This window comes from Microtus pennsylvanicus, chromosome X (assembly GCF_037038515.1).
Source record: "Microtus pennsylvanicus isolate mMicPen1 chromosome X, mMicPen1.hap1, whole genome shotgun sequence".
In the NCBI taxonomy this organism is placed as follows: domain Eukaryota; kingdom Metazoa; phylum Chordata; class Mammalia; order Rodentia; family Cricetidae; genus Microtus; species Microtus pennsylvanicus.
This window is the reverse complement of record NC_134601.1, coordinates 56,497,652-56,509,722: the sequence shown is the minus strand read 5'-3', so window position 1 is coordinate 56,509,722 and position 12,071 is coordinate 56,497,652. Positions and strand designations below refer to the sequence as shown.

The window sequence follows — 12,071 nt, the reverse complement described above, 5'->3', positions numbered from 1 at the left end:
TATTTATGGAGAGCAATACTTTTATGTTTAACTAGGAAATGGGAAGAGTGCTAGCTCTGTGTCTGCTAAGTGTTGCTTACTAAATAAATGGTTGACTGACTACTATTTACTGATGATTTTTTTTCTCTTTTAGGATTCATCCTCTTTATGTTCTCAGAAAGGTGGTGTGATAAAACAAGGTTGGTTGCATAAAGCAAATGTAAATAGCACCATCACAGTAACCATGAAGGTAGGGAGTATTTACTATATTATTTCATCATTTGATGTCTATTGACATATATAATGAATCTGGAGAAAGGTTTATTTTCTGATGAGCCCTCATAGAAATCTTTTGTTTCAAGTTAACATGTAGAGTAATGGGTTTTATTATGGCTTTTAAAAACTACATGTACCATTATATTTTGTTCTCATTCATTCCCCTACCCCACCCCAAAAACCTTTAATGGAAGAATCTTTACAGTGTGTGGAATTTTAAAGCGCCATCCTGAGAACAATGTTAACTCAGAAATGTTAATTTTTAAAGGCATATTATGAAGTTCTTATTGTCTGATTAAGTGAGCTTAAGAAGGAAGTTGGTAGTTGAATGAAGAAAATGGCTTTGCAGAAACAGGCATCAGAGGTTCCTATGTGGAAAGGAATTTAATGAATAAATTTGGCTCTTATTAAATATAAGTGACTGTGGGGAAGCATAGATAGCTAAGATGGAGAGTCCCTTGTGTCCAGCAGCTTCAGAATTCTGTCAGAAACACACCACCATGAGTCCTACATGAAGCAGTGCCCGAGGGTGGCCAGAAGAGCCTCGTTAGAAAATGGAGTAGTTTGACAACAGTGAATTTGTGTAAGGGACTCGTGGGAGACAAAACCAAAAACACTGAAAGGGACAAAGTACAACGTAGAGCCTTCGATGCTTTGACACGAGCTTGACTTTTGTTTAGGAGGCGGTGGAGAGCCATTAAAATCCAGAGGAAGAACAAATGAGCTTCTTAAAGATTCTCAGCAAAGAAACACATTATTCCATGGTACCAAATATAACTGTTCTTTCAGATATTCAATATAAGATCATGTGATTTACTGAGGGTGAGTCACAGTCCCATTAAGCACTGAAGGTCATTCTAGTTTTCCGATAGCCTGAAAGCAGAAACCATGGGTATCTACCAAAGGAAGACTCAAATTCGGTCTTAATTTAATATTTTGCCTCCTGCTTCCCTTTAGTGGCCATGTCCTGTTCTCACTTTTCATTTTCCGGCCCCAAGATAATGAATCCACGTTGTAGGATGTTTCCTGTGTATCTGTTGTATCCGAGCATGGGATTTGTTTCTAACGTGAGATAGTAAGAGAACCCTTTTACTAGGGGCTCAAAGTGTGCCAAGAACCATACCAAGTTTATTTTGCATCTCATTTTTATATTCTGCATTTGATCTGAATGGCAACCTCATGAAATAGGCACTGTTATTATTGTTCTTAGATTAGAGATATGGTAAGTTAGGCACAGATAAGTCTGATGGCTAAGCCGATCTCCAGCCCTGGGGATATGACTTACTGGGTAAGGTGCTTGCTGGGAAAGCATGGGGGCCTGGGTTTAGAATCCTAGTACCCACATAAACAAAAAAGCTGAGAAACATTACATTCAGCTGTAATCACAACACTCGGGGATGCTGAGACAAGGTGGATCAGGGGCTGACAGGCTAACCAGTCAAATGAACCAGTGAGCTCCAGCTCAGGGGGCTGGGGAAGGTGAAGGAAGCCTCTCCATGTGGACTGCTAGCCTCTGTATGTGAGCACAGGTGACTACACCAGAACACACATGTGCATATGTGTCTGTATAGCACATACACAAATCTACCAAAAGCAAAACAGAGCCCCAAGTATTCAGAAGGAGGATTTGAGCCTCTTGGCCAGTATACTCTCATCGTCAGTGCCTGAGTACCATAGTACAGGTCCTGTCAGTTATTAAGTTTAGATGCACATGAGTGGAGGTTATAACTCTGTGCAGATTGTCAGAAAGTGCTTCTAGGATTTTACACTTTTAAAAAGATACATAGTGTACACACTTACGGGTTACTATGTAAACTTTTGATACACGTATCATGCATAAGGAGCAATGGATCAGGGGATATGGCACATGCATTAGCCTAAATATTGATCACTGTTGCATGTGTGTATATGTGTGTGTGTGAGTGTGTGCATGTGTGCTTATTTATGTATGTGTGTTAGAAACATTTGAAATCATCTTGCTTTTTGGAATTACCTGATTAATTGCTGCTGGCTGTACTCCACTGATCTGTAGAAATCATTCCCCTCATCTGATTATACCCTTGTGTGCTTTAGCTTAGACTCCATTCCCCTCCCCTAACATTCTCCAAATGTTAGCCTGCTTTACCTGCACCTTAGGTTTAGCATAGCACTAAGGCTATATGCTACATAGAAAGCTAGATTCATAAGACATTGGTAAGAAATTAATATTTATTAATCAATTCACCTCAAGACTGTTTTCAATTTCCTCAAATACCATCAAATTACATTTTGCTTAATGGACAACTTTTTAACTTCTTAAGAAGATAATGTTTTAGATAAAAAGAACCAGTTGCCTGTAAAAAAGTTCATGGTTTATACCTTCTTTCCTGATCTTTAAAATACATGTCGATATAGTAGCAAGGCTAATGAATCCCTAAAGATGTCCTAATCCCTGGGACCTGTAAGTGTTTGCTTACACGACAAAAGGGAATTCAAGCTACTAATAAGCCAATAGGGAGACCATTTTGATTTATCCAGGCAGGCCCAGAATAAGCACAAAGATCCTGATATGTGAAAGAAAGAGGGAGACGGGAAAGGAGAGTCAGAGGGGGAGATGTGAGCAGAAGCTGGGGCAGGAGATGCTATGTGGCTAACTTTGAAGATGGAGAAAGGAATCACAAGCCCAAAGATGGTGGGCATCCTCTTGAAGGTACAAAGGAGCAAGAGAGTGGAAATGGACCCTCCCCTACCTAGGGACCAGTTAGACTTCTAACCTACAGAACGACAGCGTAATAAATCTGTGTTGTTTCAAGCCATCCTGTTTGGGGTAATTTATTATAGCAGTAGAAAACTAATACAGTCAGCCAAAGATTGATTGTTCAGCTTGGCTGTTATCTATCTCTGAGGTTGAAAACTCCCGTGCTTACAGGGGCCCAGGAGGAGCCATAAATTGACGGAGTGGATGGTAGATCTTAGGTAACCTGGTGACCACGTGGGTGAGGCGAAGATGTCACTTGCTACTTGGTTGCCATTGCCCTGTCCTGTTGAGCTAGGTTTTTTGCTTTGTCTCTGTTTATTCCCAGATACTCCTATTTCCCCTCTCTTCTCTTGCTTTTCTCCTCTTTCTCTTTCTCTCCCCCTCCCATTGTCTTTCCCTTCCTCTCTCCTTCCCATCTGCCCCTTCTTCCCCACCCCTATCTCTGTGGGAAACAATTTTCATCCAATTCTTTTCTTTCTATCTGTTATTTTTGAGATAGGGTCTCATGTATCCCAGGCTAGCCTCAAACTTGCTTTGTAGCTGAGGATGAACTTGAATTTCTGGTTCTCCTACCTCCATCTCCAGGAATGGAACCCAGGGCTTCATGTATGCTAGGTATACTCAATCAAATGAGTTGCACCCCGGCTTGTTGTTTCTTCTTAACCCCTCTATGAAATGGTAGACAGAGGGAGCAAAAAACAACAACAAAAACAAACAAACAAACAAAAAAACCCAAATTGGTCATATGAGGCTACATAGGTTTTAACAAAATCATTTTGCAACATAAGGGCCATGGTGAGGTTTGGGAGTGATTTCTGGTTAGTACCCTCATCTACTATGCATTGGGGATGTCTATTTGGAATTTTTGTTGTTTGTTTGTTTGTTTTTTGAGACAGGGTTTCTCTGTGTAGCCCTAGCTATCCTGAAACTCACTCTGTAGACCAGGCTGGCCTCAAACTAACAGAGATCCACTTGCCCCTGCCTTCCAAGTGATGGGATTAAGGGCGTGCACCACCGCCATGGAATTTTGGAAGTTAAGCATGTGTCCTGTACTCTTTGCCTTCATCTCTTAAGCCAAAACAGTACTGTTGTATTTGGGGGATCTGCCAAACCTACAATGGGCATGAGAGAGGAAATATTAATCAGAGCTTTCTGATATACTTTGCCAAAGGTTCTCTATCCTATATAGACTAAAGTATTTTAATTATTGTTCCATTGTGCGCTTCAGGGCTTAGTTGCCCCTGGAGTGTTTACCCTTCAAGTTTTACTCTGCTCACTTTCTCTGTGAACAGAGGCGTTATCAGGGTGGTCAGCAAACGGCTGGAAATGGTAGTGGTCTTGAAGTTGCTAAACAAGGGGTCCTGTCCTGTGAAGCAAGGCATACTAAGGGCGTAGAGCTCGCAACCTTATGTGCCCTGTCACGGGATGGGGAGAAGTTCTTCCGAAGTTTGCACTGGTTCAGGCTTAATAAGAAGCTAAGTGCCCAGTGGGGTGGAGCAGCCTGTCTAGCTCTGGCAGTAGCAGAGACAGAGGAGGCATAACTAAAGCCAAAGGTTAACAGAATTGGAGGTGTGCTGGAAGGATGTTTTGTTTGTTTCTATTAGGTGACTCTTCAAATAAAGACTATTAATTAGTCTCATAAGCAAACGGGAAGATGATTCAGGTGTGCCGTTATCTGAGTAATTTCCCCAGCACTTGAGGCAGGTTTATCCTGGATGCAGCCAGAGTTCCCTGCCCAATGGGGCCTCCTTCTGCACTGGTGCGATGCAGTAGGAGCCTTAGCAAACAGCCACAGTGCCTGAGCTCCAGAACTGACCCCAGAGAATCTTTCCTTACCGGCAAATTCATGATTTAGTCTCTGCTAACTCCCAGCGGGCAGGAAACTGCCTCAGAAGGGTGTAGGTATTAATCATGACTCATTGGTAAAGAACAGCCCGCAGAAGCCAAGCTTCTTTCTTTGTATTTTTATTTGAGTCTCCGTGAGGGGCTGGAGCTTGACACCAACCTGCATATCCCTTTGTGACTGGCAATTGTACTTCTTCAAGCAAGTTATGTATTCAGAAGTGTTTTAAGAAATCATTTTCAAACACACAAACCCAAAAATTAAAAAAATTCTGTTAGAGTAACTGGGCCCGGTAACACAGGCTTGTAGTCTCAGCACTCATAAGACTCCAGCAGGGGGGTAGAATTAAGGGCAGCCTGGGTTATACAGTGAAATGATGTCTCAGACAGCCAAACCAAGAGCGCCCTGTGGAAGCGGTCCCTTAAGATGTTTGAAATTATGCACAAGAACTGCAGGTTTTGTTCTGTTGTTGTTGTTGTTGTTTTTAATAAACAAGTCCAAGTCTTTTCCCTAGACATTGGGCTGTCCAGAGTAAAAGAATCAAAGAGCAAAGAAAGAAAAAAAAACTAGAATCACGAGGGAAGATGCAAAAGTAAAATGAAAAAGGATCAGAAGTTGCCCAGTTGATTTACAAGAGAAACCAGAAAGAAGATTGTTAATTTATGTGATCTTTTGAGCAAGCAGCCATGTGGCCGAACGTAATATCAGCGACATGGTCAATGCAATTTCTGCTGGGACTGCTTTCAAATATCAAACCTCCTCTGGTGCCTGCCAGAATTCTGCCAGGGCATTCAAGTTGCTAGTGCCAGTCCTTACAGGAAAGAAGGGCGCGCATGTGAACCACACTGAGTTCTTGATGCTGGAATAAAAATTATATTTTCCCCAGTGGATTGTGTCCCCTCCCCCCGCCACCCGGAACAGTTAAGTTATATTCAGTACCATTCCATTCACTGCAATCGTCATTATCTTCCTCAAAGTGCTTTCTGGGTACCCTCATTATCCCCCAACAAACTATCACTGAGACACCAGGCGGTGGGAGAGCTGCTAATGATATATCTAGCTTCACAGTGAGACACAGTCTCTCCGCAGCAGCCGTCACAGTGCCCAAGCACTTCCTCTCCCTGAAGAGGATGCTGGCCTTGTGCAGCTCTTGCAAAGGCGCTGATTGTTGTCTGGGCACAGTGACTGTTTTTCACCCAGTACTTGTAAATTGCCTTGTTGTCAGCAGTCATGTTAAGACAGGACAAGCTTTATTACAGCGAGCCACTTCCTCAATTCATGCTTTCTAGTTAATGGGAACCCGTCCCGCGACCCCATTCCAATTCCTGGAAAAGGACTGAAGCGAAGCTGAAGATAATCATAGAGATTAGACGATCACTTAGGCAGAAACTGTAGTCCTAAGAGGAGCCTATTCGGTTGCACTCTCTTTCCTAATTAGCTGCTAGAGACATTTGCTTTATTCAACTTGTTCTTTAGCACTGAGAAAAAAATTAATGCAGACTAGATAGCTGTGCTATCGGGTATGACCTTCCCCTGGTATTTAGAACTATTTTTTCTAAGGACTATGATGATATATGGCCTAAGGAACATTTTTGATCTTGAGGGTGATTTCTGGTTTCGAAGAGTTGCACATTCTTGGCTAACCCGTGGCACACCTACCTTTGTGGATCTTCTTGGCTCAGTTTGATTGCATTCCTTAGACTCTCGACTCCCCATTTGCAGCAATTAAATGTTGAAGGGCCTCGCTGTGTTATTGCGGTTGCGAGGTCAACTGTCTGATGTATGACTCACTTCTCGTGCCCTTTTTACCCCCACAAAAGAGAGCCGTTTGTTATACATTCAGAGTCCAAAAGTCCTTATTACTCTTTGACTACTGAAGGAGAATTCTCTTCTTGGTAGGGGGAGAGCAGTAAATCAAAAGAGTATTTCATTCAAGAAAGTATATATAATATGAAAGAAATTGCTGGGAGGTCAAGGTCACTGGGTGCATCGGAACAAGAGGAAGATAAGATCTATTGTTTTGATTTTTTTTCTCCATATGCTCCAACTGACTAGACAGCATCTTACAGTAAATAATATGGATTAATGCGTGTTTATCATAGGCAGGGGCTTTCTCACTAACTTGTTTTTCTGTTTTGATTCCTTTCATTTGGTGACTGCGTCTCAAAACCTGCTTATTAGGTACTTACTATATGCCAGGCACTCCTAGGAGTCATCAAATCCATCACGAGATATACAAGCAATGCTTGATTAGTCCATGAAATTAGTATTCGGGAAGGTAGACAGAAGTATCACATGTGCCTCTTCTGACTTACGACCTCTTTGGAGATACGAGACACACAATAAAAATAACTAATTGTTTAATGATTGTTCAGGTACCAACTGCATGAACATGGGGTCTGAGATGGCCAGACCTTGAAGGAAGGGCGTCCCAGAAGAGAATACGAGTGTGGACACAGTACATAGAGAACCCATATTAAAGGAAGTCTGGTAGTCATGCTAGGTTAAGTTGATTTGCTCCCCGGTGTCCTTCTGTGCCTCAGTTTCTCTTTTGTGATGTGGCAACGAAGATCGTGGTGACCGCACAGAGTTGTTTATAAGGATGAGCTGACATGAGCAGAACACTTAGTCAGGGCCAAGAAGACAGAAAGCACACCAGTCATCATGATTTTCTGTTATGAGAATGACGAGAGGTTAGGTCCTGACACGTGAGCCTGATTATGCAAGAACTGTGATACCACCAATAGTTTAAGCAAGGAAACAAGTTGGGTGTGCTGGGTCTTGCTTGCTTGGGGACTGGGGCAGGAATTTCACCTTGAGATTGAGGCTAGTCTGGGCTAAAGAGTGAGACCCTGTCTCAGAAACAATAGATGGAGGAGGAGGAAGAAGAAACAGGAGGAAAGGACAGAGGAAGTTGAGCAAGGCCGTCTTTGTTGAAATAAGTCTGAGAAAATAATGTGTCTGCAATGATAAGAGAGATTGTAGATATCCTCTTTCATGGTTTGTTTCAAATGAGTTTTAAAAATTTCCAGTGCTTGGGTATGATAGACCTATTCAAGAAAAACGAACATGTTTCTCCTCCAAGTTTCACATAGTGTAGCATTGTGATATATGTTAAAACGTGATAGTATAAAATGATATGGAGACAGATGAGAGGTAGGTTGCCAACCTTCTGGAGGGGCTTCTCCAGAAAGACCAAGTCCTTGCCATTCTAGTACAATTAAGTGTAAGTCAGTTTTCGTATAAACTCTTGGGGGTTTTCTTTCCTACTGTTTCTTCCATGCTTGCTTACAACAGTTCTGAGACTCCGTATGACTCTTGTTCCCCTCCCCCGCTTTTCCTTTGAGGCAAGAGTTTCATAATGCAGCCTCAGGCTGGTCCTGAATCTCTAATCCTCTCACCTCTGTCTCATGAGGGCTGGGATCCTGCTCTCTTCCTTTCACTGCTATCCTGGCTGTTCTGTTAACTTTAACACAGTTAAGTAGATCCCCTGCCTCGCTTCTGCATTGCTGCTGTTCTGCATTCCTCCTATTCTGTCCTTATCCTTTAGAGCATCCCTTCTTGGGACTTCTGGTTACTATAATGTAGAGGAAGTTTCCACACTCTAGGCAATACGCAGACAAGGCACCCTTGTGGTTTGTTATATAAGATGATCAAATGTTCTCCTAATTGGAAGGCAGGGTAGTAGTTACTCTACCTTTCCTGCCTGCCTTCCGTCTTTGATGCAACTGAGTGACAAATGGCCTTTGTGACTGGTCCAGAAGAGGTCCAAAAGGTTACTGTCCCAACATCTCAGGGCCTTGAAAGGACTTGGCATGACCTGATCCCTGAGAATCAACTCTTCCAACTTGCTGTCATCCTTAGTCTCCTAAATGGACCACTCTTTGGGATCTGTGTTTCTCATAAAGGAAGATAGAGAATAGTCATCTGTGCTCACTCTCTAAGACAAATAATAAAGGCAAGAAGGATGAGAAGAATGTTGGTATTACAGAGAAACATCGTTCTATTGAATGAATCCTTTGAAAATATGTTGGTGGACAATTTTTTTTCCTTTTGAAAAACTTTAATGAGTTTTAAGCATTATACTAGACTTAAAACAATAGTGCACCTTAATAGTCTAGAAGTGAACAGGATATTTTAAAGAAGAGATAGATGAATGAGGTAGATTTGGATAGGGTTCACACTGCAGAAAAATGCTATAATGTTTATAGGTACTTGTAGAAAAACAGTTCCAGGAGATGAGACTCAAGGACAGTCCTGAAAGAAAGTAGAGGGAATTGTGTCATTGTTCAGGCAAGAGGATCCCAGGCTAAAGGCAGGAAGAGAAAAGACTTAAAGGAGTTTCCTTGGGGTTCTTCGGTATTGTACATAAACCAGTGTAGCCTGAATGGTGGGATTAGATATGCAGGTGCAGGCTTGGGAGATGGCCCAGTTGCTAAAGTGCTTGTTCTTCATGGGGAGTTTGATCCCTCAGGACCAGGGTATAAAAGCCAAGTGCTGGACTCCTTGTAATTCTAGCAGCAGGACGGCAGAGATACAGGATCATCGTGCCAACTCTGGGAGATTGAGGTTCACGGAGAGACCCTGCCTCTAAAAACAAGATGGAGAGAGCAATTAAACACACACACACACACACACACACACACACACACACACACACACACACACTTTCTCTCTCTCTCTCTCTCATACACACACACACTCATGCACACACACTCACTCTCACACACACACACACTCATACACAAACACACAACACACACATACACATGCTAACCTGAGATCATATCAGGCACCATATGCTAAGCTATGGTAGATATTTTATTTAAAATTTATTTTTATTATTACTATTATTTTTTTGTTATTGTTGAGATAGGATTTCATGTAGCCAGGACTGACATCACACGTTTGATCCTCCAGCCTCCACATACCAAGTGCTAGGACTACAGTTGTGTTCTACCATACCTGGAAATTTTAACTATTTCATAATACACATATAAATTATATGTTCATGGTATCGTAGCACGAGTTTTGGAAACATGCATACATGTTTAAATTAGAGTGAACATGTGTTTTCATTTTTTACTGTGAAAGCTTTGCCTTCCTTTTTTGAAGTAGACAGTGCATTGCTCTGTGTGAGTGCCTGGTTATGCTGTGCCATCCCAGAACAGCTTCCTTTCTCCAGCTGCCACTGATAAAGCCTTGCCCTTCTCTCTCTTCTCTGCACCCTCCATAGCTGAGATTTTGATTTACCATGAGTGAGAAGCCATTGCAGGGTTTGAGAGAGACTCTCTCTGTGGATGTCACAGGAATGTGACTCCAGTTTAAGTAGTGACCACTGTGAATTTAAATACATCTTTATTATCTCTGTTAGGGAAGATGTGAGTGGATATATATCCTCAGGTAAAATAGTTATCTGTTGATTTCAAAGGACTTGAGGCCTTTTGATGAAAACTCTGATGTAGAATTATTATTTTAGCATCTATCTTCTTTCTGAAATGAAATTCTGAAATGAAAAATATATTTACCTGTATCCTAAATTTCTGCATCTTGGATATTTTGAAAATTTCTTCTTGGTTCTATAGTATTGATTTCTGATGCTCCTTTCTTCTTTGACAAAGGGACCTACAACTTCCCAGAAGTTCAAACCTAACCTAGCAGTGCTAGAAAGATGGCTCAGAGAGAGAGAGAGAGAGAGAGAGAGAGAGAGAGAGAGAGAGAGAGAGAGAGAGAGAGAGAGAGAGAGGTGGCTTAGAGGTTAAAGGTACTTGCTGCTCTTGCAGAGGACCAGGTTTGATTCCCAGCACCCATATGACAGCTCACAACCATCTGTAACCTAGATTCCAGGGCAATCTGAGGCCCTCCATTGGCCTCCATGGGCACTAAGCATTCAAGTTGTGCATATACATAAATGGAGGCAAAACACCCCTACACATAAAACATAATTTAAAAATTATTTAAATAATAGATACATCATTGACTCTTAGAATGGAAAGAGAGTATAGCCATCTCCTGATCTGTCGTTCATTCACAAACCAATTTCTATACAGGAGTGACTTAAAAACAATTTCTAAGCCACACATAGAATCATATCCATGTAGTCCCAGCTATTCTGGTGTCTGAGGCAAGAGGATCAACTGAACCAGGGATAAAAAGTCATCCTGAGCAATGGAGTGGGACCTCCATTGCCAAAAAGAGCAAACAAAGCAATTCTTTGCTATGCAAATGGTGTGCTTCTAATGTATAAGCCATCTCACGGGTGAGCGTGTTTGTGTGTGTGTGTTGGCGTAACTGTCAGTCTAGGAAAGCTAATGTGTAACTTGTTCAGTGAACATCTAATACATGGGCCATCTCACGCGTAAGTGTGTGTTTGTGTGTGGAGGCTAAATGTTAGTCCAGGAAGGCGAATGTGTACCTTGTTCAGTGAGCAACTATTTTCTGGGCCATCTCACGCGTAAGTGTATTTGAGTGTGTGTGTATGCTGGGGGGGGGGTAACTGTCAACCTAGGAAGGCTAATGTGTAACTTGTTCATGTTCAGGGAAAGGGTTTGTAGAGTCTGATGACAAAATGACCTCCTAGCTCACCTGGTCCAATCCAACAGGTGAGGAGACCGACAGAAGCAGCAACCTCAAGGACAAATGTCACAGGGGCTCCTGGATGAGGGTCAGGATCCTCAGCCTTCGTGACATCTGCTCCTTCCAAGTGCCCTTTTAGGCAAATGCTCTCTCTCTGATTTCTGAACTACCTAGCAATTACACCTCGCGGTGACACTGTGTTATAGGGGGGTGATTGCCTATAATTTCCCTTCCCTAATCTTGGAAGTGGTGGCTGCTGCAGAATGCCGTTACTTGGTGAGACAGCTGCACACGAAGGCATTTGTGCAGATGGTAATTGGACTCCAGGCCACAAGTGTTTTGCTCCGTGCCTTTCCTTCTCTGCCCTCGCTTTGTGGCTGACTGTGGGCTTTTCACGCATATTTGGCCAGCTGCTTCACTGAATCTGTACCCTTTGAGTTGTAGATTTGTTCACAATTAAACTTTTAGTTGGGTTGCAGGCTTTTAAATCATACTAATTTTTGCCTAGAAGATCTATTGATTTTTGTCATGTAATTACTGTTGTAACTTTTAAGAAGTCATAGATGCACAGTCTCAATGTTCAGTAAATTATTCATTTAAAATAAGCTTAGTATGTAATTTTAGGTTTTCTGGTTCCATTATTTTATTAAGAGATGTGAA

At 42.0% G+C, this 12,071-nt stretch overlaps 1 protein-coding gene across 3 annotated transcripts in view; it reads left to right on the top strand.

Moving 5' to 3' along the window:
• The window catches only part of Dock11 (dedicator of cytokinesis 11), a 195,427-nt gene that overhangs the window by 57,704 nt on the left and 125,652 nt on the right, over positions 1-12,071 (top strand). For all 3 annotated transcript variants that reach the window (XM_075956583.1, XM_075956582.1, XM_075956581.1), the window contains exon 6: positions 134-229. In XM_075956583.1, the coding sequence (XP_075812698.1) occupies positions 134-229 (96 nt within the window). The remainder of the gene's footprint in view (positions 1-133; positions 230-12,071) is intronic.